General features: G+C 43.6%; 1 protein-coding gene across 1 annotated transcript in view; it reads right to left on the bottom strand.

Moving 5' to 3' along the window:
• The window catches only part of LOC123745519 (uncharacterized), a gene marked incomplete in the record, with an annotated part of 145,466 nt that overhangs the window by 34,825 nt on the left and 82,757 nt on the right, over positions 1–27,884 (bottom strand). The window contains 5 exon segments of the mRNA XM_069311973.1: positions 1,034–1,184; positions 2,556–2,773; positions 7,752–7,864; positions 13,418–13,576; positions 22,143–22,415. Coding sequence (XP_069168074.1) covers positions 1,034–1,184; positions 2,556–2,773; positions 7,752–7,864; positions 13,418–13,576; positions 22,143–22,415 — 914 coding nt within the window.

Below are 27,884 nucleotides of genomic sequence, written 5' to 3'. Positions count from 1 at the left end.
CCTCAAGAAAGTACTATGTAAATTAACCCAGCCTAGCAAAGACAGCTTGGAAAACCTACCTTGGTGTGCCAAAGTGCAGCTCACGTGAAACCCTGTGCACCCCACCAGCCAACATGCTCAAACCGGAAAAAAGATGGAAACTAAAAACCACAGACTTATCCTATAGCGAAGACCACCACAAGTGAGGTGGATTTCTAAATGTCCACCTTCCACTGAACACCCCAGGAAAGAAAACCCCTGGCAGGGCAAGGGGGAAGCACTAGGGAGCATGAAGGGTAGGTTACCCTTAACACATGCAGTTCCAGGTGCACTAAATTTCTTGGTCCATGCACAAACATGTGCAAGAAACAGCCAACAAGGCAAAAGAAAACCAAAGAAAAACATCGGCCAGAGCAACAGTGGCAGACCCAGCACACATCAGAGGAGAACAGATGGTGGAGCGGCATGTGAGCTCTGGCCTGCCCCCATTCTCCCCCCAAACAAGAGGAAGGGTGATATGAACAAGCAAGTGCTACTTTTATAACATTTCCAACAGTTTATTTACATATCTTGGGGAGTTTTATGGTTGTTTTCAAGTCTGTATGTCTCAAAGGTAGCCAGTTGTAGTTTGTTTTGACTTGCCAACTTTCTGGGTACCTTCCTCGGTGATGGCATAAATGAATAACTTAATATATAAATGTCACAGCTCCCTGCACCTCTGTGAGGGGGACCAGGTTCTGGTTCTGTTGCCTGGTAGGCCAGAGAACTCCACGACTGATGGAACTTATTATCTCACATCAGAGATGGTAGATTGTATGTACTAACTCTATTTATAAATAAAACATTATGTTTGTAACTCATCTTCTATGTATGTACTTTTACCTGAATAAACATTTTGATTTTGACTTTTGATTTTGTAGCTTCAGGGAGCCATAAGAGACTCCCCCCAAATAAACCTGATTTTTCTGTCATATTCAGGTTATCTTAGCTTTATTTTAGATTTAAGTTTTTAATTGAGAAATTTTTAAACAAACTAGAATACATTTGTACTAACTTGTCTAAGAAGTGTGTGCCGGTGCTCCTCCAAAGCCATTATGTAGTCATCTATAAAGGCGTTGACTTGATCACTAACTATACGACCTCGTTGTTGTACTCTTGTGGCAGCACCAGAAAGATCCTCAACTGTGCTCAAGAGCTCATTCATTCTGTAGAAAACAAAATGTTTTGATTTTTGTAGTTCAAAATCAGAGTATCATTCCAAGAAAAAGTACGAGTGTAATATACCAAGAATACTTGATTATATATAAAGTACATAGATGGGGGTACCCAGCTGTGCCCAGCTCTTTCTCCCCACCTCCCATTTATCTTTCTCTCTCTCTTCCCTTCCCAATATCATCTCTTTTCCCCTGGGTTCTAAGCTCATTGAAACAATGAGCTTAGCTGCAGCCTAGAGCTGCAGCTTTCTTTTCCAGCGCCTCAGCGTGGCGATACAGAGGGGAAATGCACACTGCATTCAGGGATCCTGCCTGCCATCTGAGGAGCTGGAGGAACTCGACAACTTATGATAACCATCTATGTACCCTATATGTAACTCCTTTTTTGTAACAAAGTTCAAATAAAACAAATATTATATATATATATATATATATATATATATATATATATATATATATATATATATATATATATATATATATATATATATATATATATATTATATATATTATATATATATATGTCGTACCTAATAGCCAGAACGCACTTCTCAGCCTACTATGCAAGGCCCGATTTGCCTAATAAGCCAAGTTTTCATGAATTAATTGTTTTTCGTCTACCTAACCTACCTAACTTAACCTAACCTAACTTTTTCGGCTACCTAACCTAACCTAACCTATAAAGATAGGTTAGGTTAGGTTAGGTAGGGTTGGTTAGGTTCGGTCACATATCTACGTTAATTTTAACTCCAATAAAAAAAATTGACCTCATACATAATGAAATTGGTAGCTTTATCATTTCAAAAGAAAAAAATTAGAGAAAATATATTAATTCAGGAAAACTTGGCTTTTTAGGCAAATCGGGCCTTGCATAGCAGGCCAAAAAGTGCGTGCTGGCTACTAGGTATGACATATATATATATATATATATATATATATATATATATATATATATATATATATATATATATATATATATATATATATATATATATATATTATATATATATATATATATATATACAATATATATATATATATATATATATATATATATATATATATATATATATATATATATATATACATATATATATATATATATATATATATATATATATATATATATATATATATATATATATACATATATATATATATATATATATATATATATATATATATATATATAATGGGGTGCATAATAATGAAAGAATCTATCTATCTATAGTTGACATGGAAGCACTAGCACAAGGATAGCAAGCAGAAAGATAGGAAAGTTTGGAAGGATAACTTGTAAATGTACACTAAGAGTTAATGCATTAGTGGATGAAGGCTATGTGAAGCCTTTGGAAACGTTACCTGGAAGAAGCCTGGTCAAGCAATGCTGTGAGCTTTCTGCATGCTTGGGGTGCCTCCTGGTCCACAGTGACAGTTGGGTGTCCACGGTGAAGGGTGGCGAGGCAAGCAGCACAGAGCGGCTCATGACATCCTCGGCACCACCACCGAACCTCTCCTTCTCCATGAGTGGCACAGACCAGAGTGTGAGCTACCTCTCTTATACCTAAACTTCTGGCTTCCTGGCCAAGTGAAAATGTTCATAACAAAGTAGCACAGTAACTTATAATCTTACACAATAACATTGATATTTAAATAACATGAAACTGGAAATTAACAAAATAGTCTAATGTATCTATTGAATCATGAATTTTATTTAAATTCTATCTGCATGGAAAGAATTGAGTGATCAAGAGACATCTGCACTGACAAATTAACTCATTTATTATGATTAAAGATATACTATGAATCCGTTTGAGAAGCAATAATATTTTCTTCATTAATTAATTTAGTATCAACCAATCTGAATTTCACTTTTACATAAATAATCATTGTAAATACTCAACTTGAGTCGTATTCACAATTTCCTGTTCTTCATTTTCCCCTTTTTACTTCTGCTACTGTGTCTCCTCTTTACTTCTGCTACTGTGTCTCCTAGTTACTTCTGCTACTGTGTCTCCTCTTTACTTCTGCTACTGTGTCTCCTCTTTACTTCTGCTACTGTGTCTCCTCTTTACTTCTGCTACTGTGTCTCCTCTTTACTTCTGCTACTGTGTCTCCTCTTTACTTCTGCTACTGTGTCTCCTCTTTACTCCTGCTACTGTGTCTCCCATTTACTTTTGCTACTGTGTCTCCTAGTTACTTTTGCTACTGTGTCTCCTAGTTACTTTTGCTACTGTGTCTCCTAGTTACTTCTGCTACTGTGTCTCCCATTTACTTCTGCTACTGTGTTTCCTAGTTACTTCTGCTACTGTGTCTCCTAGTTACTTCTACTACTGTGTCTCCTAGTTACTTCTGCTACTGTGTCTCCTAGTTACTTCTGCTACTGTGTCTCCTAGTTACTTCTGCTACTGTGTCTCCTAGTTACTTCTGCTACTGTGTCTCCTAGTTACTTCTGCTACTGTGTCTCCTAGTTACTTCTGCTACTGTGTCTCCTAGTTACTTCTGCTACTGTGTCTCCTCTTTACTCCTGCTACTGTGTCTCCCATTTACTTTTGCTACTGTATCTCCTAGTTACTTTTACTACTGTGTCTCCTAGTTACTTTTGCTACTGTGTCTCCCATTTACTTCTGCTACTGTGTCTCCTAGTTACTTTTACTACTGTGTCTCCTCTTCACTTCTGCTACTGTGTCTCCTCTGTACTTCTGCTACTGTGTCTCCTCTTTACTTCTGCTACTGTGTCTCCTCTTTACTTCTGCTACTGTGTCTCCTCTTTACTTCTGCTACTGTGTCTCCCATTTACTTCTGCTACTGTGTCTCCTCTTTACTTCTGCTACTGTGTCTCCCATTTACTTCTGTTACTGTGTCTCCTAGTTACTTTTACTACTGTGTCTCCTAGTTACTTTTGCTACTGTGTCTCCTAGTTACTTTTGCTACTGTGTCTCCTAGTTACTTCTGCTACTGTGTCTCCTAGTTACTTCTGCTACTGTGTCTCCTAGTTACTTCTGCTACTGTGTCTCCTAGTTACTTCTGCTACTGTGTCTCCTAGTTACTTCTGCTACTGTGTCTCCTAGTTACTTCTGCTACTGTGTCTCCTAGTTACTTCTGCTACTGTGTCTCCTAGTTACTTCTGCTACTGTGTCTCCTAGTTACTTCTGCTACTGTGTCTCCTAGTTACTTCTGCTACTGTGTCTCCTAGTTACTTCTGCTACTGTGTCTCCTAGTTACTTCTGCTACTGTGTCTCCTAGTTACTTCTGCTACTGTGTCTCCTCTTTACTCCTGCTACTGTGTCTCCCATTCACTTTTGCTACTGTATCTCCTAGTTACTTTTACTACTGTGTCTCCTAGTTACTTTTGCTACTGTGTCTCCCATTTACTTCTGCTACTGTGTCTCCTAGTTACTTTTACTACTGTGTCTCCTCTTCACTTCTGCTACTGTGTCTCCTCTGTACTTCTGCTACTGTGTCTCCTCTTTACTTCTGCTACTGTGTCTCCTCTTTACTTCTGCTACTGTGTCTCCTCTTTACTTCTGCTACTGTGTCTCCTCTTTACTTCTGCTACTGTGTCTCCCATTTACTTCTGCTACTGTGTCTCCTCTTTACTTCTGCTACTGTGTCTCCCATTTACTTCTGCTACTGTGTCTCCTAGTTACTTTTACTACTGTGTCTCCTAGTTACTTTTGCTACTGTGTCTCCTAGTTACTTTTGCTACTGTGTCTCCTAGTTACTTCTGCTACTGTGTCTCCTAGTTACTTCTGCTACTGTGTCTCCTAGTTACTTCTGCTACTGTGTCTCCTAGTTACTTCTGCTACTGTGTCTCCTAGTTACTTCTGCTACTGTGTCTCCTAGTTACTTTTGCTACTGTGTCTCCTAGTTACTTTTGCTACTGTGTCTCCCATTTACTTCTGCTACTGTGTTTCCTAGTTACTTCTGCTACTGTGTCTCCTAGTTACTTCTGCTACTGTGTCTCCTAGTTACTTCTGCTACTGTGTCTCCTAGTTACTTCTGCTACTGTGTCTCCTAGTTACTTCTGCTACTGTGTCTCCTAGTTACTTCTGCTACTGTGTCTCCTAGTTACTTCTGCTACTGTGTCTCCTAGTTACTTCTGCTACTGTGTCTCCTAGTTACTTCTGCTACTGTGTCTCCTAGTTACTTCTGCTACTGTGTCTCCTAGTTACTTCTGCTACTGTGTCTCCTCTTTACTCCTGCTACTGTGTCTCCCATTTACTTTTGCTACTGTATCTCCTAGTTACTTTTACTACTGTGTCTCCTAGTTACTTTTGCTACTGTGTCTCCCATTTACTTCTGCTACTGTGTCTCCTAGTTACTTTTACTACTGTGTCTCCTCTTCACTTCTGCTACTGTGTCTCCTCTGTACTTCTGTTACTGTGTCTCCTCTTTACTTCTGCTACTGTGTCTCCTCTTTACTTCTGCTACTGTGTCTCCTCTTTACTTCTGCTACTGTGTCTCCCATTTACTTCTGCTACTGTGTCTCCTCTTTACTTCTGCTACTGTGTCTCCCATTTACTTCTGCTACTGTGTCTCCTAGTTACTTTTGCTACTGTGTCTCCTAGTTACTTTTGCTACTGTGTCTCCTAGTTACTTTTGCTACTGTGTCTCCTAGTTACTTTTGCTACTGTGTCTCCTAGTTACTTCTGCTACTGTGTCTCCTAGTTACTTCTGCTACTGTGTCTCCTAGTTACTTCTGCTACTGTGTCTCCCATTTACTTCTGCTACTGTGTCTCCCATTTACTTCTGCTACTGTGTCTCCCATTTACTTCTGCTACTGTGTCTCCTCTTTACTTCTGCTACTGTGTCTCCCATTTACTTCTGCTACTGTGTCTCCTAGTTACTTTTGCTACTGTGTCTCCTAGTTACTTCTGCTACTGTGTCTCCTAGTTACTTCTGCTACTGTGTCTCCTCTTTACTCCTGCTACTGTGTCTCCCATTTACTTTTGCTACTGTATCTCCTAGTTACTTTTACTACTGTGTCTCCTAGTTACTTTTGCTACTGTGTCTCCCATTTACTTCTGCTACTGTGTCTCCTAGTTACTTTTGCTACTGTGTCTCCTAGTTACTTCTGCTACTGTGTCTCCTCTTCACTTCTCCTACTGTGTCTCCTCTTCACTTCTCCTACTGTGTCTCCTCTTCACTTCTGCTACTGTGTCTCCTCTGTACTTCAATGCTATAATAATGGGTTGGGATTGGCCCAACTATCCCAACCCATTATTGGGATAATTGGGACAAAAAGTCCCCAAACACAAAATATAAACCAAAAATAATCAGGGTAACAGAGAATAAAGTGAAGGTCATTAGTCCTATTTCCCGGTGCTATTTTAAGAGAAAGATCGTTAAATAATACAGAAACTCAAATCGAGGAAGGCAAAGAAAATCTGGCACTTTAACCCTTGTACTGCTCACCTATTTTCTGCAAAAACGTCTTGGTGCAATTGTCAAGGACATATTTTTGTTATTTTTACAAATGTTCAGGTAAATTTAATGTCAAAATGTTTCCAAAGTCAACTATTTCCATTTCAAAACACAAATAGTAATGAAAACATGAAAAAACATTAAAATATAGCCAAATTAAAAAACAAAAAGCACAACTCTCTGAGCGCCTAAAGGCGCTTTGCGCAGTGCAGTGGGATCAGATGAGCTCTGAATAGATACAGAAAAGACATATACAAAATTAAAGAATGCCTTCCAAAGCTGAAGAAATGTATAGTCCCTTCTGCCAACACTGCTAGTTTCTGTTTCTCCTAAACATCTGGCAGCTTCTTTTCCTCTTGTTTACCATGGATCCTTATATGCATTTTGTTCAGAGGATCAAACCATCACCTCTTCCCTTCTCTGGGAAGAGTTGACTTGAGCCCCCAGTTACTTCCTAGCACCTGTATGATCCAGCAAGGACAGATGCTAAAAGTTACCTGCTACATGAGCAGGGTATGTTATTCTAAACTATAGGTGCTAGATCCTAACCAGAGGTTAATAGTACCTTTCTTTAGAAAGCAACAGTGTGGGAAGCTCAGAAATGATCACAAGCTCATCACCAAACTGGAAAAGGTGCAAAGACATGCTACTAAGTGGCTCCCAGAACTCAAGGGCAAGAGCTACGAGGAGAGGTTAGAGGCATTAAATATGCCAAAACTAGAAGGCAGAAGAAAAAGGATGATATGATCACTATGTACAAAATAGTAACAAAAATCGATAAAATTGATAGGAAAGAATTCCTGAGACCTGGAACTTCAAGAACAAGAGGTCATAGATTTAAACTAACTAAACAAAGATGCAGAAGAAATATAAGAAAATTCACTTTTGCAAACAGAGTGGTAGACGGTTAGAACAAGTTAGGTGAGAAGGTGGTGGAGGCCAAGACCGTCAGTAGTTTCAAAGCATTATATGACAAAGAGTGCTAGGAAGACAGGACACCACGAGCGTAGCTCTCATCCTGCAACTACACTTAGGTAATTACACTTAGGTGATTACTTAAATAGAAATGAAATGACAAAAAAAAGGAGTTAGGTAAGAGGCATTTGCAGCACATGAAACAGAGACACATACTTGTAATGATATAACGGTGTGGTGAGTTGTGCGTCTCTGTCGTGTGTGCGCATGACTACAGAGTCGACACAGGTTCACTGGACAGCTGTCACAGCGCTCTTCAGCCACTACATCTGTTGATCAAACTCATGAGAGTATCATCACATATATGGCTTAATATCATTATCATTTCTCTGATGGATAGTATATTACTATGGTAGAGATAGTGCAAAAAAAACATTGAATATAATGAAACACCAGTTTCTGGGCGAGTCCTGGAGGCTCCCTGAAGCTATCTTACTGATCAAGTGCTATACTACTTGAGTGTCATCAGTCACACAGTTCTTTGTAAGCTTACTGGGGAATGGCCTAGGAGCACTTTACATGTAAAGTATGTGTCACATAATTCCCCAGCATAGCCAGGAAAACTACGTCTTCACTCTTACCTTCGTCATTGGAAGGTTATTCACCACTCTACTGTACTTCCTCCGGACCTACACACCTCATAAAATGTCTGGTATGGTGTTCAACCAAGCTCCAGACGAATGTCTAGAAAACCCTACCAGAGCATCCACCACCCCACCCAAGAGCTTATCATAGGTGCAATCAGGTGATCTGCTGGCTGACAGTTATGTCTATGGAAAATCACCTGTTATGCTGTGGAAGACTCGTTATAGCACCTTGATAAAGGATGTGACATCACTGTCAAGGAAATAAGTACCCTTGACCCCAGCCAGCTCATCAGTCTCTCTCAGATGCTCAAGATTTACACATTATAATCTCAACACGATGCTTGCCTCCAGCTGCTTGTTGTCGTTGTTTTACATTCAGATACTCGGAACAAAAGTTCCAAATAGCACAGGCTATGGCAAGCCCATAGTGGACTTCCAGCTGCTTCATGTATAGGTTGTAATGTTCAATGTAAATATTCTCAGTGACACCCTTATTTTTGTGTTAATGTAAGTTTGTATATACGTATTTTTGCTTTTGTGTGTTAGCTGCCTGACAGTTGGGTGGACAGTGCTTCGGATTCGTAGTCCTGAGGTTCCAGGTACGATTCCCGGTGGAGGCGGAGACAAATGGGCAAAATGTTTCTTTCACCCTGATGCCCCAGTTACCTAGCAGTAAATAGGTACCTGGGAGTTAGACAGCTGCTATGGGCTGCTTCCTGGGGAAGTGTGTAACAAAAAGGAGGCCTGGTCGAGGACTGGGCCGCGGGGACGCTAAGCCCCGAAATCATCTCGACATAACCTCAAGATAGCAAAGTGTCAGGGGCTTTGTGTATATTTCATATGTTATTTGTTTATCTTGACATTAGAGTAAATTGACAATATTTTTTGCCCGAGAATTACTTTCACTCCTGTGTCCTGTGTAATTTCTACATTTCAAAGGCCAATGCAGTTTTTCTGTGGAGAGCCCCTTCGGCTCCTCGGAGCTATACTGGGCTGATGTGCATATATTAGACCATGGCAACAGTCAATAGATGGAGTTCTAGGCCTACCGTTGACCAGAGGTAGAACCTGGCCTCCTCAAGAAGAGGCACAAAGAGCAATGGCCTAAAGACACCCCCCATGTAATTGGAAGCAGTCTTTGTCTGCCATCTACCAGGTCAGGCACCCAGAAAGGTAGGAATTCCAAAACAAACTACTGCTGGTCAAAAATTGCAAACCAAAAATCGAACAAACAAGCAGAACTCCCCAATAAAAAAAAGCAAACAAGCATGATGTCACCATAACCGTCGCGCATCCGTCTGCACAACCCCCCCCCATCTCCGGGAGGGGGATAGGGGGGTGTCCCTGACCTCTCCGCTGGCTACTCTCCTCGGTTCAGAAGGCTGTTGTGTCAGTGGCAGTCGATCGACTCTGGCTCCATCCTTTGTGCAGTGCTGCTTAACGATGTTGATGCTCTGTGTTGGTGGTGTGCGAGCCAGAAGTAACACAAGAGTACTGGAGCTGCATGCATCTAGGGCCACCTTCCCTAAGTGCCTTGTAAGTACTGCCCCTGCTGCCTAGGGTTATCTTCCCTGAGCCGTTCGGAAACTACCTCCGCGAGGTTCTGTTGCTGCTCGGTGATTGCCCGCTCTTGGGGTTCAGCTGGGGGGTTTTTACTCCTATTTGCACTTGGGTAGGAGGTAGTTTTGTCACTGGCTGGGGCACGAGGTACTGTGCAGCTGTCTGATATACGAATAGCGACCGGTTCTGTTCACCTGGAGACGTTGTGCTTTTGTGGGGATTTTTTTTGTTTTTTTTTTTGTTTTGCCTGGTGGGGGTCTGCCAGGTGTGGCTGTAGGACCACTTGTATGGTTTTGGTTGCTCTCCACTATGCCTCCGTGCTCGTGCATGTCACAGGAGTTCAGCTTTTAGTATGTTTGCTTGGTAGCTCTGGGATAACTGGTTAGCAGTACCTCACCTGGGCTTGGCCCTGGAAACCTGTACACCAAGACACCTGGCCACCACACCATATGCACACACAGCTGGAACAGCCACACAGGGCAAAAATCAAGAACAGGAATTAGAGGCAAGAGGTGACAACCCGACTGCCAGCACATCAATTCAGGAACTGGAGTGGTGGGCTGCTGGCTCACCTGAGCTGGCTCTCTCCCTCTTTTGGGGGTTGGGGGGTTTGGGGGGGGTGGCGTTAACAAGCCGGAGTGCTAGTTGCATGAAGTATTGCTTTTTTTCTCTTTCTGGAGGGGAGAGTTCTTTTGCCCTTTCTGGATACAGGTCACAGTTTTCACCAGACTGTGGTTTGTTTTGTTTTGTCTATCTTTCTGGGTGTCTTCCCCGGTCGATGGCAATTATAACATACAGTACTTTAAATGTAATGTGTTCATAGGCCACTGCTCCCTGCACCTCTCTGAGTGGGCCAGGTTCATGGTCATCGGTAGGCATAGGAACTCCTGTGACTGATGACCCCAAGCTAATATAGCACTATATCAGTTCAGAAAGCTTCAGGGAGCTAATGGGGCTCCCCACAGAAAAGGCTTTAGACAGAGTCCCACACAAGAAGTTGTTCTGGAAGCTAGAACATGAACATGCTGGGGGTTGATAGGAAGACTTTTAACATGGATGAAAATTTTTGTAACAGACAGAAAAATGAGGGTAGTACTCAGAGACAATGTATCAGACTGGAAAAATGTTACTAGTAACGTACTACAGGGTTCAGTTCTAGCACCAGTAATGTTCATTCTCTATATAAACAATCACCCAAAAGGAATATATAATTATATAAACATGTTTGCTGATGATGGTAACAAAAGATAAGAAAGAAAGATAAAGATAAGAAATCTACAAAAGAAGATAAGAAACTTAGACGATTGTCTTGCTTTTACCTGCAGATGGTCTCGGGAGTTCTTCTACGCCCTGAGCCCAGCCTGGGACTGATAAAATAAGTGTATGGAGCAACACTTGGTAAATGGAATTCAATGTGAATACCAGGTTATGGAATGTGGAATAGGAGAAAATAGGCTTCATACAACCTACAAATTATGGGGAAAGGCATTAAGGAGCTCTGACCAAGAGAGGGTGGTTCTAGACAGTAAACTGTCACCAGACAACCACATAAAGAATATTGTGCAAGGAGCCTATGTTACACTTTCCAACTTCAGAATTGCTTCTAAATACATGGATGGCAAAATATTAAAAAACTGTACACAGCCTTCATGAGGCCAAGGGGGCCTGACAGCTGAGTGGACAGCACTCAGGGTTCGTAGTCCTGTTGTTCCAGGTTCGATCCCCGGTGGAGGCGGAAAGAAATAGGCAGAGTTTCTTTCATCCTGATGTTTCTGTTCACCTAGCAGTAAAATAGGTACCTGGGAGTTAGACAGCTGCTATGGGCTGCTTCCTGGGGATGTAATTACCTAAGTGTAATTACCTAAGTGTAGTTACAGGATGAGAGCTACGCTCGTGGTGTCCCGTCTCCCCAGCACTCTTTGTCATATAATGCTTTGAAATTACTGACAGTTTTGGCCTCCACCACCCTCTCACCTAACTTGTTCCAACCATCTACCACTCTATTTACAAAAGTGAATTTTCGTATATTTCTCTGGCAGCTTTGTTTCGTTAGTTTAAATCTATGACCTCTTGTTCTTGAAGTTCCGGGTCTCGGGAAGTCTTCCCTATCAATTTTATCAATTCCTGTTACTATTTTGAACGTAGTGATCATATCGCCTCTTTTTCTTCTATCTTCTAGTTTTTGCATATTTAATGCCTCTAATTTCTCCTCGTAGCTCTTGTCCTTCAGTTCTGGGAGCCACTTAGTGGCATGTCGTTGCAACTTTTCCAGTTTGTTGATGTGCTTCTTAAGATATGGGCACCATGCAACTGCTGCATATTCCAGCTTTGGTCTAATAAAAGTCGTGAACAATTTCTTTAGTATTTCTCCATCCATGTATTTAAAAGCAATTCTGAGGTTAGAAAGTGTAACATAGGCTCCTCACACAATGTTCTTAATGTGGTCCTCAGGTGACAGTTTTCTATCTAGAACCACCCCTAGATCCCTTTCTTTGTCAGAATTCTTTAAAGATTTCTCACATAATTTATAGGTTGTGTGGGGTCTAACGTTCTCCAATTCCACATTCCATAACATGGCATTTATTCACATTAAATTCCATTTGCCAAGTGTTGCTCCATATACTTATTTTGTCCAGGTCTTCTTGAAGGGCATGACCATCATCTAGGTTTCTTATCTTCCCTATTATCTTAGCATCATCAGCAAACATGTTCATGTAATTCTGTATTCCCACTGGTAGATCGTTTATGTAGACAATGAACATTACCGGTGCAAGAACTGAACCCCTGTGGTACTGTGTAATCAAAAGGAGGCCTGGTCGAGGACCAGGCCGTGGGGACACTTAGCTCCGAAATCATCTCAAGATAACCACAAGATAAGACCAAAATTAGAATATGTAGTGGTTGTATGGTGATCATATCTCAAGTACATCAATAAACTGAAAAAGGTGCAAAGATATGCAACTAAATGGCTTCCTGAACTGAAAAACAAGAATTATGAAGGAGAGGTTAAAGGTGTTAAATGTACAGAAGTTAGGAGATAGAAGAAAAATAGGTGATATAATCCCTACATACAAAACAGTAACAGGAATCAACAAACTTCTTTGTTGATTCCTCATACTTAAAACAGAAGAAAGTCTTGACGACTTTCTTCATGACTTTCTTGAAACGAAGAAGTTGTTGAAACCTACATCTTCAAGAACAAGATGTCATAGATTCAAACTATGTAAACAAACCTGCCAAAAAAATTTGAAAGTTCCCTTTTGCAAAAACAGAATTGTAGATGGTTGAAACAAGTTAGGTGAGAAGGTGGTGTAAAGCGAAACCATCAGTTATTTCAAATCATCTTATGACAAAAAGTACTGGGAAGATGGGAGACCTCAGGCATAGCTCTCATCCAATAAATCCACTTAGGTAAGCAGGCGATGAGTCACAATAACGTGGCTGAAGTATGTTGACCAGACCACACACTAGAAAGTGAAGAGACCACGACGTTTCGATTGACTTGAGAATGGTCCAGGATGGACCGAAACGTCGTCGTCCCTTCACTTTCTAGTGTGTGGTCTGGTCAACTACTTAGGTAATTACATTTAGTTTTACAGTTCCATTTGTTAATAATTATGAAAACATAACTGAAAGATTAGCAACTGGAATAAGAGCAATGAGGCTACAACTGACCATCATGGCAGAGGTCACAGTAGACAGTTGTTGAGGATGAGTTCAGAGCTTCAAGAACCAGCTGCTTCTGGAGAACATAGTTGAGTGGAAAGCACTCGACGCCTCCAGTAGGAACCTTGGCCTCGTATCCACATTCAGGACACCAAACTATCCACACTCCTGTATAAAATTATTCACATTAAATATTTTTCATTACACTCTTATATACATTGTCTTATATACAATCAGATCTTTATACTGAACTTCAAATAATACTAAAAAAACAGCATTGAATGTAATGAAACGCCATTTTCTGGATGAGACCTGGAGGCTCCCTGGAGCTATCCGGGTTGATATGAATGTATTAGACCCCTGGCATCAGTCAATATGCATGGAGTTCTAGGCCAACCTAGGACCACGAGCCAGAACCTAGCCTCCTCAGAGAGGCATGAGGAGCAATTGCCCTATAGAAATTCCGTGTGGTTGGAAACATTCTATGTCTGCCATCCACCGGGTCAGGTACCCACAAAGGTAAGCTCCCCAAAACAAACCCCTATTCTGGTTAAAATATTGCTACTGAAAGCAGAACTAGTAGACAGAACTCCCCCAAGTGAAATCAAGCAAACAAGCATGACGTCAACACATCTCCGCACTGCTGTCTGCTCAGCGCCCCAATACCCGGGAGGGGAAAGGGGAAGCCCATGACCCCCCCCACCAGCTATCCAAACCCCAGTTCTGGGGCTGGATGCCAAAAACTGCAAAAAAACGTCGACCAGAGGGAGGGAGGGTTGCCGGGTAGCCTCCGCGTCTCATTCAGAAAATGCCGCTTCATTACATTCAACATTGGTTTTCTCAGGAGAGCCCCTTCAGCTCCCTGGAGCTATATACTCAAAGACAAAACAAGAGGAACGTACCCGAGAGATGGGACCGAAAACCTTGCAGATGACCTGGGAGACCTGAACCCCAGAACAAGGAAGAGGAGATACCGAGTCAACCCAAAGAGCATCCACAGTTACCGAGGCTGTGGCGCACAGGTAACGGAGGAGAGTCGCAACTGGACACAATGCACGATGCACCCCTGGCCTGACCAACCAAGCATCAACAACCGAAGGGCCCTCCAGAAAGCAGCAGTCCCATTCTTCATCAGAAAAAAAGGAGACGGCTGCAAACAAACGAATTGATTGCCAAGACCAAAGAAGCAGAAACCTCCATGCCAGAGAAGAGCATGGCGCTCCCCAACCTGACCCTTAGAGGCCAATGCCAACAAGAAAAAAGCCTTTGCAAAAACCCTGAACTGAAGGGGCCACCACAAGCCGAGGAGAAGAGAGAGAAAGGAGAGCATCCAGCCCAATGACCAGGATGGCTCAGGCAGCGCATGAGCAGGCCGGAGGTGAAACAATGCACTAGACAGCTTGTGAAACAGTGCAGACATAACATCAATGCTGAACGCAAGCTGCAGCGACTCCGCCAGCACTGCACGATATGAGACGACAGTATCCAGCACAAGATGACAGTCCTGGAACAACCACGAAAGGAAGGACAAAACAGCCTTATCAGAGACAGAATTAAACCTACGAATGGATAGGAAATAATGGAAGGACCACCAGGAAACTTCATACTGCCACTGAGATGAAGCATGCAGGAAGGACACCATCAATGAAACCACCTGCTCACCATACAAATGGTGATAGATTAGTCTCGGAGAGAAGACCGAACCAGCTACATAACAGACTGGCCTGATCTGCTGAAAGAGGTGGAGCTACAGGAAGACCCCTGGGTTTGGAACTGAGCAAGCAGCACCTGAAAACAAAAACTGGGCCACCCACCAACGGTGCCAGAAGGACTACTCTTCCTTGGAAGTTTCCAAGCGAGCTAGGACCTGGAGCAATAGTGAAACTGGGGAGGAAAGAGGTACAGGTAACCCCGCCTTGACCAGTCCTGCCTGAAGGCATCAACCTTGATGACCTTGCAGTCAGGGAAGGACGCCACATATACTGGGAGATGCCTTGACCCTGCCGACGTGAAGAGATCCTCCTCTGGGAGCCTGAACGTTCAGCAGAGGCAACTGAAAGAGTCGGCGTTGACTGCCCATTCCGTGGAAAGGGGAAGGAACTGAGACCGCCTGTCCACCAGGACATTAGACTGCAACGGGGTTCGGGGTTCCTCCCATTGTGGTAGGCTCCCCGAACATGAACAGCCAGGAGAGCAAAACCCAGAGAACTCAGCAGGCAAATCACCCAAAGCAACCACCCCCCAAAGAGCCAAGGACCATATCAAACCCCCATTGTTCAAGCATATGAACAACAGGGGAGCAGTTCAAATGGATCCAGATAGTTGATCCGTGAGCGACCCGAACCCTCCGAAGCAACAGCCACACACCCACGAACTCCCGCACCATGCAGTGAACCCGACAGAAGGACGGACCCCATTGTCCCTGGCTAGTCTGGTGAACTCTGGTTACAAAGCCCCAGCCAAGAGACGACGTGTCTGTGAACACATCGAGCAAGGGCTCGGGTAGGCACCAAGGCACTGAACCCCGAAAAACCCCAAGAGGAAGCCAGAGACGCAGGAACTGTCACAAGGCACCCGGAGGCCGAACCCAGCAATCATGAGAGAGGTGGAAGGGACGTCTTCAAAAGGAACCAGAATAGCCGATGATGCCAAACCTGATCTGATGGGTATATTGACTATCATGGCAAAGTTCAGGCTCCCACACAAACCCTCAAGCCACTGCCGCGTGACCCAGGAACCCCGCCAGTAACAGGCAAAGGCAGGACCGCAGCCGAAGTAGAGCCTCTGGAGGTAGAGACAAGGAAACGGTCCGAGAGTCCCACACAAGACCCAGCCAAGTCCAAACCTGAGAGGGAACCAGACAGGACTTCCCCAGCTCACAAGGAATTCGAACCCGGCGAGCTGGGAAAGAACCAACTCTCTGGCGAGCAGACACGCAGACCAGCTGGGAGCCCAAACCAGCCAGTCATTGAGGTAGGCCAGAACCTGAACCCCTAAAGAAGCAGAAGGCCCACCACGACCTGGGCAAGGCGTGTGAAAGTGTAAGGTAGTAGATTCAAGCCAAATGGAAGGCAACAAATTGGTAACCCTGATGCCCCCATAACAAAACCGAGCCAGTCCCTGAACCCTGAATAAATCGGGACATGCCAATATGCATCCCGGAGGTCTAGGGACACCATCAAAGCACCCAGCCCCAAAAGGAGATGAACCTGGGACAGGACAGAGTAGTTATCCAAAAGGAGGAGCAATAAACTCACGGGTTCAGACGGGACAAGTCCAGAATGAACCTGAGGTCTCCGCAGTCTCGTTTTGGAACCGGAAACAGGCGAGAAACTCACTAGAGGGATGAGGTCGTTTCAACCATGCCAAAGCAATGGGGGGGGGGGGGGGGGGACCAGACCAAACCACAGGAGGGGAAGGACAAGGGAACGTGGACGAAACCAAGGCCGAAGCAACTATCACCCCCAAGTCCAGGTCCCTATAAGCAAAACAGGGCAGCCTCGGGGCATCCGACTTTGGGACTCCCCCCCCAAAAAATATGTGCCAAAAAGAAGAAAGAAAAAACCCAGCATTGACTGTAATGAAATGCCATTTTCTCGGTGAGACCCAGAGGGTCCCCAGAGCTATCCAAGCTGATATGGATATATATTTGACTTTGGTATCAGTGTGACTAGAGTTCTAGGCCTACTAGGGGACCACGTATAGTTACATATCAGTCTGGATAGCTCCGGGAAGCCGAAGGGGTTCCCCCAGAAAAGCGAACCAAACCTTGGGAATAATCAAGCAGACCTCTATCTTCAAGGAAAAGAATGTAGTCGTTCAACTGTATAAGTCTCTGGTGCGCCCCCACCTGGATTATTGAATCCAGGCATGGAGACCTCATCTCCATAAAGACACAGCTGCTCTGGAGAAGGTGCAACACCGATCAACAAAAATCATATCAGAGCTTTGTCATCAAATTCAATTCAAAATTCAATTGTTTATTCAGGTAAAGTACATACATACAAGGGGTGATACAAATATTGATGAGTTTATAAATAGAGCTAGTACATACAATGCCTAACGCCACTACAGTATTATGAAAAGCGTTTCGGGCAGGAAAAACAATAAAGAGTAAAACTTAATACTAATTGAGATTAAAGTATAAAATGAGTTGAGGAAAATAAAAAATAAAAAAGGGGGGAACATGGCAGAAAAACAGCAAAAATACAATTTGGTCGACAGACAGCATTGCTTCAAAATATCAGAAATGGGTTGACATTATAGGGGGTAGTAAGGTAGGTTACATGGAGTTAATTAGGTAGTGCTTAGTTTTTATCTTAAACTGGTTGAGAGAGGTACAGCCTTTAACATGATTGGGAAGGTCATTCCACATTCTAGGTCCCTTGATTTGAAGAGCATTTCTAGTTTGATTAAGTCATACTCTTGGAATATCAAAAAGGTATTTGTTTCTGGTGTGGTGCTCATGGGTTCTGTTACAACCTTCAATGAAGCTTTTAAGGTCAGGATTGGCATTACAATTCAGCGTTTTATATATATATATAAAATGTCTCAAGTCATCTCTCATATCAGGAGCGGTTGAGGGCCACAGGTCTGACAACACTGCAGACAAGACATAACAGGGCAGATCTAATAGAAACCTTCAAAATACTAAACAATTTGGACGATGTCAATCTGGACACTTTCTTCAGAAGGTTGGATGTAACACAAACGAGCAGCAACAGGTTCAAGTGCAACAAACCACAGTGTAGGACAGAAAAGAGGAGATGCTTTTTTCACCCATAGGATTGTAAACCCATGGAACCGCCTTCCCGCTGAAGCCATAAATGCCAAAACTCTGCTGGGTGTTAAAATACAGATAGAAAAGATCATCTGGGCAAATGGGGGGACCTTTGGCATGCCGCCAGCTTCCTGTCCTCATCGACACCACTAGTATTAGTGGCCCTCTGGTAAATTCAGGTAAATATAACAACACTATAAAATGACAGGTGATTACAGTGGTGAAGATATATGTCTTAAGTACTGATACTGGGGAAATTGGCAGTACAAGATACAGTGAGAGTTTGAAGCACAAGGTAAGCAACTATGAAGATGAAATTGGGTACTTTTTGGTTTTCCTTTTGAATAGGGCATAGGTTGGAAGTTGACTAGGGAGGGAGTTCTATAGACTAGGTCCTTTTATTTGCATGGAGTGTTTGCACAGATTTTTTTTTTTTTTTAGATATATACAAGAGTTGTTACATTCTTGCACAGCCACTAGTACGCGTAGCGTTTTGGGCAGGTCCCTGGAATACGATCCCCGCCGCGAAGAATCGTTTTTACAACCAAGTACCCATTTTACTGTTGAGTTAAACAGAGGCTACAGTTAAGGATTTGTGCCCAGTAAATCCTCCCCGGCCAGGATACGAACCCATGACAAAGCGCTCGCGGAACGCCAGGCAAGTGCCTTACCACTACACCATGGAGACTGGTTTGAGTATGGTGATATCAAAGATATATTTATTTCTGGTGTGGCACTCATGGGTTCTATTACACCTATCAAGGAAAAGTTTCAAATCAAGATGAGCATTTAGGACCAAAGTTTTGTACATGTAAATAACACATGAGAAGGTGTGAAGTGAGTGTATGTTTAGCATGTTAGGGACTTAAACAGAAGGGGCTGAGTGTTATCTGAAGATAGAGTTTGTTATTGTCCTGATAGCAGATTTTTGCTGAGTGATGCTAGGCTTGAGGTAGTTTGCAGTGGTTGAACCCCATGCACAGATACCATAAGTAAGATAGAGATAGATTAATGCATAGTATAGTGAAAGGAAAGCAGAGTTAGGTACATAATATCTGATTTTAGAGAGTATACCAACTGTTTTTGAGACCTTTTTTGGCTGTGTTGTATGTCAGTGCTGAAGTTCAGTCCCTTGTCTATGTATAAGCCAAGGAACTTTCCTTCATTTATGGCTAATGTTAACATTGTCTATCTGAAGTTGAATTTGATTTGAAGATTTACTACCAAATAAAATGTAGCCAATCTTTTCTATGTTTAGTGTGCATTTGTTGGTTGACTTCCATGAGTGGACTTTACTTTTAACTCTATATTTACAATATTATTTAGTGTGTGGGGGTTAGGGGTCAAAATAGATGAATGTAATATCTTAGGCAAATAATATAAGTTTAAGAATGTTAGAAAGATTTGGCAAATCATTGATGTATATAAGAAATAGGAGGCGTCCTAAGATGCTGCCCTATGGCACTCCTACTGTTAATGGGAGAGTGGGGGAGGTTATGTTATTGATAGCTACATATTGGTGTCTGTCACTGAGATAGGAATGGATATAGTTCAGAGCAAGGTCTCGGATACCATAGTGGTGAAGTTTAAGGAAGAGGTAGTTATAGTTTACAGTATGAAAGGCCTTTCTCAGGTCAATGAAGAGGCCAATTGGGAACTCATTTTTGTCAAGGGCTGCACAGATTATATTAAGCAGACTAATAATGGCATCACTGGTACTCCATTGGGAATCGAAGCCAAACTGACAGGGACTAAATATGTTGAGTTTTACAAGGTAGAAATAGAACTGTTTGTAAATAATTTTTCAAATATTTTTTTTAAAGTATAGGTAGATTTGATATTGGTCTGTAATTGTTTATGTCAGCTGTCTCGCCTCCTTTATGAACTGGCCTTAATCTTGATTTTTTAAGTATATCAGGAAAAGTATGACACTAGAGATTTGTTGAATAGCTGAGCTATGGGTGGTGCAAGGGCAGGGGCAGCACTCTTATATACCTTTAGATGGTATTTCACTAATGTTCCCAGCTTTGGTTTTTAAGTGAGGGAATACCTACAAAATTCTCAGAGGAATTGAAAGGGTAGACAAAGACAAATTATTTAGCATGGCAAAACCCGAACAAGGGGACACAGGTGGAAACTTAGTACTCAAATGAGTCACAGACATATTAGAAAGAATTTTTAAGTGTCAGAGTAGTTAACAAAAGGAATTCACTAGGCAGTGATGTGGTGGAGGTAGACACCATACACAGTTTCAGATGAAGGTATGATAGAGCCCAATAGGCTCTATCATACAGTTAGTTGTTGACATATTCTCCACAGTTCCTGTGGTGCTGTCAGCTTGATGGAGAATTTGTTGCTTTGATTATTTACTTTCTGTAAACAATACAACTGACAGTTTTGCCTTGTTTTCTTTCTGGGAGATTGTTTACTCAGTGAGGGGTGATTACAAGTCTCCTGCTTCCTGCACCTCTGTGAGAGGGGGGGCCAGGTTTTGGCTTCTGGTTTCAATAGGCTTCTAAGGACTCCAGGAGCCAGATTCACAAAGCAGTTTTATGAATCTGTACATCTTTTCTCAATCTTTGGCGGCTTTGTTTGCAATTATTAAACAATTCATGAGCGCTGAAGCATCAGGAGCTGTTTATAACAATAACAACAGTTGACTGGGAAGTTTTCATGCTTGTAAACTGTTTAATAAGTGTAACCAAAGCTTTCAAAGATTGAGGAAAGAGGTACACGTTCATAAGTACTTGCATAACTGCTTGGTGAATCTGGTCCCAGGCTTCTAAGTGTTCAAGGGCTTGACTATCAGGGCCTGAAGGCTTCCCAAGTAGAAACCCCCATACATTGGGGCCACTCACTGGAAACAGTCACCAAATGCAGCTAAAACAACCAGGCTACAAATGGTGACTGCAGCACACTACATAAACAAACACACAAACTCCAGTATAATAAAAAAAAAATGCCCCCAGACAAGGGGATCATTCTAAATGAAGGAATCAAAGACTTGTGATTACCCAAAGGCGAGGCTCTCCACCCCAGTGGCCTGGGCTCTTGAGGGCCAACTCCCGGGCATACCAGAGCACACAACTCTGACTACACACCCAGGGGCGTCTAGGGAAGAAAACCCAGAGAGCATATACAACCTAAAATACTGTATAATAAAAGCCAAGCCCACACAATGAGCCTGATAGAAAACATGCATGTGAAGCTAACACTAAAATAGAGAACATAACAATAAGCAAAAGCCCCTCACAGAATGAATAAAGTCCAAGGATGACCAGCACTTAGCTTGGATAAACTTAGCATGTCCAAGGATGACCAGCACTTAGCTTGGATAAACTTAGCATGTCCAAGGATGACCAGCACTTAGCTTGGATAAACTTAGCATGTCCAAGGATGACCAGCACTTAGCTTGGATAAACTTAGCATGTCCAAGGATGACCAGCACTTAGCTTGGATAAACTTAGCATGTCCAAGGATGACCAGCACTTAGCTTGGATAAACTTAGCATGTCCAAGGATGACCAGCACTTAGCTTGGATAAACTTAGCATGTCCAAGGATGACCAGCACTTAGCTTGGATAAACTTAGCATGTCCAAGGATGACCAGCACTTAGCTTGGATAAACTTAGCATGTCCAAGGATGACCAGAAAGTGGATAGGCTTTGCAGAATTGTTTGGTGGTTTTGAGGTTTAGTTTTCTGTAAAGCTTCACTGAAGACTTTCTCTGATGTGGGGTTGTGAATTGTCACTCGCTCCCTGTACCTCTATGAGGGGACCAGGTTCTGGTCCCTGGTAGAGCAAACATAACTTCCACAATTGATGTGACTTTCAGTATGAAGTAATTTCAAGAAGATAGCTTCAGAGGGGCCACCAGGGGGTTTCCCCAGAAAACATTACAATAAATTTATAAATGATATCATTGTGTAGTGAATGAATACTACTTCCCACCCACCTTTGATTTTCTGAATGCTCTCACAACTTGATCTTGTCCTTGAGGAACATCTAGAGTCTATTGTGGTAGATGGAGAGACTGTATCATCCTCACTTGTCAACTCGGAGGAGCACGTAAGGGTCACTTTCGGAGTACAATTATTATTACTGGAACAATTTGGAGAGAGGTTTGTTAGAAGTTCAATAACAGAATCCAAATCTGTGGAAGCAGTCCATTGATGCTGACCTTCTCTTTGATTGTCTCGACTTTCCTCAGGTACAGTGTCTTGATTTTCTGGAATATTTTAATACAGTTTACACAGTTGCATTACAGCTGGGACATCCAATAATGCAGTATGTCACTCTAATTAATGAAAACAAAATTACATTGGTTGGTTTTGGACCAAACACAGTAATCAGAGCTTCAGCTCAATATGACCTGTAAGTCAAAAGATATGGGTAAGGTTATTTTGAGGCAGGTATCAATAACTGCTGATATGACCGATAAGCAAATCTGTACATTTCAAATCAGCAAAATGAGAGGGGTTCTAAATGTGTCAAATTTTTGTACATCAGATCATTCAAAGCTCTTTTATACTGAAGTTAAAAGATGAAGTTTTGACCCTAAAGTCCTGTAAATTAAAAATATTAACAAAACATAATTTGGAGTGCTCTCAATCACAATCATCAGGAATAATAATGACTTGTCAACACTAAAGTCACTAAAGATGGCTGTCCTTAGGTAAATTCAGGTACAAAAGAAACTTTAGTACTAACCCTGACTTTCAACTCTTTCCAGAGGGATGAAAATGAGCCCAAGAACCTGAATTTAAAAATGTCTTTGACAGTCCCCAGATCTGATAACATTAATGTAAACTCACCATGCAAAGAAGGGAATCCAGTACAGTATATGAAATTTTCTTCCTAATGAAGCAAAGAATTGCTCAATCTATAACTTATTCAAAATTAAAGCAGAGAAACTCCTATAATTGAGAGGGTTCCAGAAGTACAGTTGGGTTCGTTTTCAACTCACAATCGCGAATTCTGGGTTCAAATCCTAGGTGGCACAAAAATGGTTCGGTGCATTTCCTTTCACTTAATACTCCTGTCCACCTAGCAGTAAATAGGTACCCAGGAGTTAGTCAGCTTGTTGTAGGGTTGCAACTTAGGTGGGGTCAGTAATTCGACCCTGGGAGGGGGGGGGACCTCGGTATAAGCCTAACGTGTACTGTTTGAATAACTTGGCTTCCTGTTCCCCAACACAATGAATTATTACATTTTTTACTTCTGATATTTGTCAATGGTATGTAAACTACATTATTAAATTACAACCACCCACGAACTTTGTGCTGCTAACACATTCATCATGCCTGAGCTCAGCATTCCACTTCAGCTGATTTTTCAGACATCCCTGTGTACAGGAGTCATAGCAGATGCATGGAAAAAGGCTAACATAGTTCTAATCTACAAAAGTGGCAGCAGGGAAGACCCCCTCAATTATAGACCTGTATCATTGACACGTGTAATAGTCAAAATATTGGAAAAAATAATTAAAACTAAATGGGTGGACCACCTGGTGAGAAACAATATAGTATCAGACAGACAGTATGGTTTTCGATCTGGAAGATCCTGTGTATTGAATTTGGTCAGTTTCTATGATCGAGCCACAGAGATTTTACAGGAAAGAGATGGTTGACTTGACTACATCTATCTGGACCTAAAAAACCAGCGTTGAATGTAATGAAACGCCATTTTCTGGGTGAGCCTCGGAGGCTCCCTGGAGCTTATCGGGCTAATGTACTTTATATTAGACTGGGACATTATCTGTGCAGTTCAGACCTACCAGGGACCAGTGCCAGAACCTGGCCCCCTTCAGAGAAGTTTCAGGGAGCAATGGCCTTGGAAAACCTGTGGTTTGGGGGTTTTTCTTATCTGCCATCGACTGAGGTTAGGCACCCAGAAAGGTAGGCATAACAAAACAAACCCCACCTGGTAAGAAACTAAAACAAAAAAACGAACAAAGAGGTAGAAACTCCCTACAATCCCAAAGAAACAAGCAAATATCACACTTTACTGCCGCGCCGCTCATCCGCGCAGCCCTCCCCTTTCCGAGATGAGGGGGGTCCAGGACCTCACCGCGCCGGCTGCATAGCACTCCAGTTCGGAAGCTAAGCTTCAAGCAACGCGAAAAAAACGCTGACCTGTGGGAGGGAGGGTTGCCAGGGAGCCTCTGGGGCTCACCCAGAAAAATGGCATTTTATTACATTCAATGCTGGTTTTCTGTGGGGGAGCCCCTATGGCTCCCTGGAGCTACATACCCAAAGAGAAAGAAATAGGGACTTACCCGGGAGACAGCTGCCACAAACTCCTCAACGTGAAGTCGAGACAACTGGCTGCAACCTGCAATCCAAAGCAACACAAGAACACCCAGGAGAAGGCACGTTCACCAAATAGCGGGCGGCCAGGACTCTGTTCGATCGCCAAAATCCACGCTCTCAAATATGAGCTCAAGACATGTTACCAAACATGGCAGCCAAAGCTGCAAACTTCTGGACGTCATGGGCGTGAGGATAGACCACAGGCTGACTAGAATTAATAACCCTGCAGACAACCTGGAAGACCCAAGCCCTGGAACAGGAAACAAGGGAAACCGGATCAACCCAAAGCGCATCCCCATCCACCCCAGCCGAGGTGCGCAGGTAATGGCAAAGAGCTGCAACCGAACACAACACATGATGCACCCCCGGCCAAACCAACCAAGCATCAATGACCAGAGGACCCCTCTGGAAAGCATCCATCTCGATCTTCGCCAGAAAAGACAAAGAAGGCTGCAAACATACAAACCTACCCCCAGGACCAAAAGAGCAGAAACCCCTGTGTCGGAGGATAGCATGAAGCTTCCCTACCCGACCCCCAGAGGCCAATGCCAACAAAAACAGGGCCTCGGAAAAACAATCTTGGACCGAAGGAGCCATCACAAACCGAGGAGAGGAGAGATAAGAGAGCACCCTGTCCAAGGACCAGGACGGCTCAGGTGGCGCATGAGCAGGCCGGAGGTGAAACATAGCACGAGAAAGCTTACGGAATGGGGCAGATGTGACGTCCACCCTGAAAGCAAGCTGGAGCGGCTCCACTAGCGCCACATGATACGAGGCGACAGTATTAGGCATCAAATGATGGTCCTGAAAAAGCCAAGAAAGAAAGGACAAGACAACCCGATCCGAAAGAGAAGACAACTTACGAAGAACAAGAAAATGGCAAAAAGAACACCAGGAAACTTCATACTGTCGCTGAGATGAAGCTTTAAGGTGGAACACCATCAACAAAGCCACCTGATCACCATAGAAATGGTGATACACTCGTGTCAAAAAGACCAGACTCAAAGAGCAGTGGAGAAGGTCGAACCAGCCCCGTACTGGACCGGTCTGACCTGCTGAAATAGGTGGAGCTGTGGGAAACACCCCAGGTTCAGACACCGAGCAAACAGCGCAAAAAACAGTTAAAAATTGCAAACCAAAAGCCGAGCTAACAAGCAGACGTACCAAATCGAAAACAAGCAAACAAGCATGACGTCACCACAGTTTCTGCTCAGCTGTCTGCGCAACTTCCCCCCTCCCTGGAAGGGGGAAGGGGGGCCCTGGACCTCGGCACTGGCCATTCCTACTCAGTTCGGTGGCTGTTGTGACTGGTGACACTCGTCGACTCTGGGTCCATCCTTCTGAGCAGTGCTGCAGAGGGGTGTTGTTCTTCTGTGTTGATGGTTTGCAAGCCAGGAGTAACAAGAGTACTGGGGTTGCATGCACCTAGGGCCACTTTTCCTAGGTACCCTATAAGTACTGCTCCTGTGGCCTAGGGTTATTTTCCCTGAGCCATTCGGGAACTACCTCCGTGAGGTTCTGTGGCCGCTCGGTGATTGCCCACCCTTGGGATTCAGCTGGGATGGTTCTATGGTTCTTACTTCTGCTTGCCCTTGGGTAGGAGGTAGTTTCGTTGCTGGCTGGGGCATATGGTACTGTGCAGCTGTCTGATGTATGCATAGCAACCAGTTCTGTTCACCTGGAGACATTGTGCTTTTGCAGGTTTTTTTTTTTTTTGTTTTGTTTTGTTTAGTGGGGGTCTGCCTGGTGTAGCTGTAGGACCACGTGTATGATTTTGGTGGCCCTCCACTAGGTTTCCGTGCTTGCACATGTCGCAGGGGTTCAGTTTTTAGTTTGTTTACTTGTTTGGTAGCTCTGGGATAATCGATAGCAGTACCTCGCCTGGGCTTCCCTTAGCAGTCATCCTAAGGGCCCTGGAAACCCTCATTGGGGCTCTTTGGTCCGATGGAGGAGACATCTTGAGTCCCACCTCACTTTGTGCGAGTCGAAAGGTTGCTCTGTCCCCTTGTCTCAGGGTGACACTCATCGTTTTTGCCTCAGTCATGCTGCCTGTTGGGTCAATGACACCTTTGACCCGAAGTCTTACGAGTGGTGTTCCTTGCTTGTTCTCAAATTCACCTAGTCCACTGAGATTGATATTTGGATGCAGGCAGTTTCAGAGGTGCATGTGCGGTTTAGGTTCCTGCAATGTTCAAGGTTGCTTGCCTTTCCGGATGCCCCGCAGCTGCCCCGTTTTGGTTATAGAAACCTGGACTAGGGGGTTGTTAGTCGCCTCATCTCTGGTTTTTGTCTGCACCCCCTACTCTTTCCCCTGCTGTGGTTCATCCTGCTCCCAGCTCCCCAAGCGTCTGAGGGATTTTAGAGGCAGGGCAGGGGTTGCCGGGTTGTGAGACTTGGGTGGCTTCGGGGATTGTCCCTTCCGGATTGGCGGCAGAGGCATTCGAGCCTGTTCCTACTGCCAGAGCTTTGGGTCTCACCAGCGGGCCCCTTTCATCCCTGCTTTTCCTGTGGACTCTGCTTTTTCTACAGAGGCAAAGGGTTTGGAGGGCGGCTTGGCCCCGGGTTCTGATGTGGAGAATACCACGGCTGGGGCGGAGTTGATTTGCAGGGCTTGGGCCCTATTTGACCCCACTTGGGTCAAATTGGTACTCCCGGCGAGGAGCTTGTTGTTACAGGTGGAGGGGTTTTCGTATTCCCTCTCCCAGTATGATTTTGATATGAGTTCGACTCCTTCCCAGACTCGGTTCCAGGTTCCCTTGGGTTCTTCGGTTCCTTTCTTCTGGAGGTTTTTGGCTTCCCGCATCAAACTGAAGGAGGTGCGGGAGGCCCTTGCGGCTTACCTCCTGTGAAACCCAGATTACGCCTCGATAATGGATCCTTCTTCTTCTGAGTTGTCTTCTCTTTCTCTTACTAGGTGTGTTACGAGATGCTAGTCTTTCTGGCTGGCAGACTACCCTTTCTTTTCACTGGGGGCTCGGCATTTGTTTCTGTTGGACCCGCGTACATGAATGGCAGGAGTTGATTTTGATCATTCAGGTTTACCTGGGGGTCGAGTTTGAGCACCTCAATGCATGCTTGCTCGCCACCCATCCTTCCTTGTGATGTCGGCCAGGTGCAGCTTCACGTGCAGGTTCCCCTCCCTTTCGGCGTCCCTGGTGCCCGAGGATTTGTGCGCCCGTGGGCATTTGGCTTCGGTCTTGCACTTCTTTTCCATGCTAGAGCTGTCTTCGGACTGGCTAGAGGAGAATGTGGAGGAGCTGGGTTCTGGGCCGGTGTCCGGTACGCTTGCCTTGGGAGCAAGGGCATTGGCTGCCTTGTTGAAGTTGTATGCGCTGATTTTGAAGGAGAGAGTGTCTCTGTTCTTTGCTTCTCGCCTCACATGTCAA

This window comes from Procambarus clarkii, chromosome 71 (assembly GCF_040958095.1).
Source record: "Procambarus clarkii isolate CNS0578487 chromosome 71, FALCON_Pclarkii_2.0, whole genome shotgun sequence".
NCBI lineage: Eukaryota > Metazoa > Arthropoda > Malacostraca > Decapoda > Cambaridae > Procambarus > Procambarus clarkii.
Note: the sequence above shows the minus strand (reverse complement) of the source record. Positions and strands in the feature narration are given on the sequence as shown.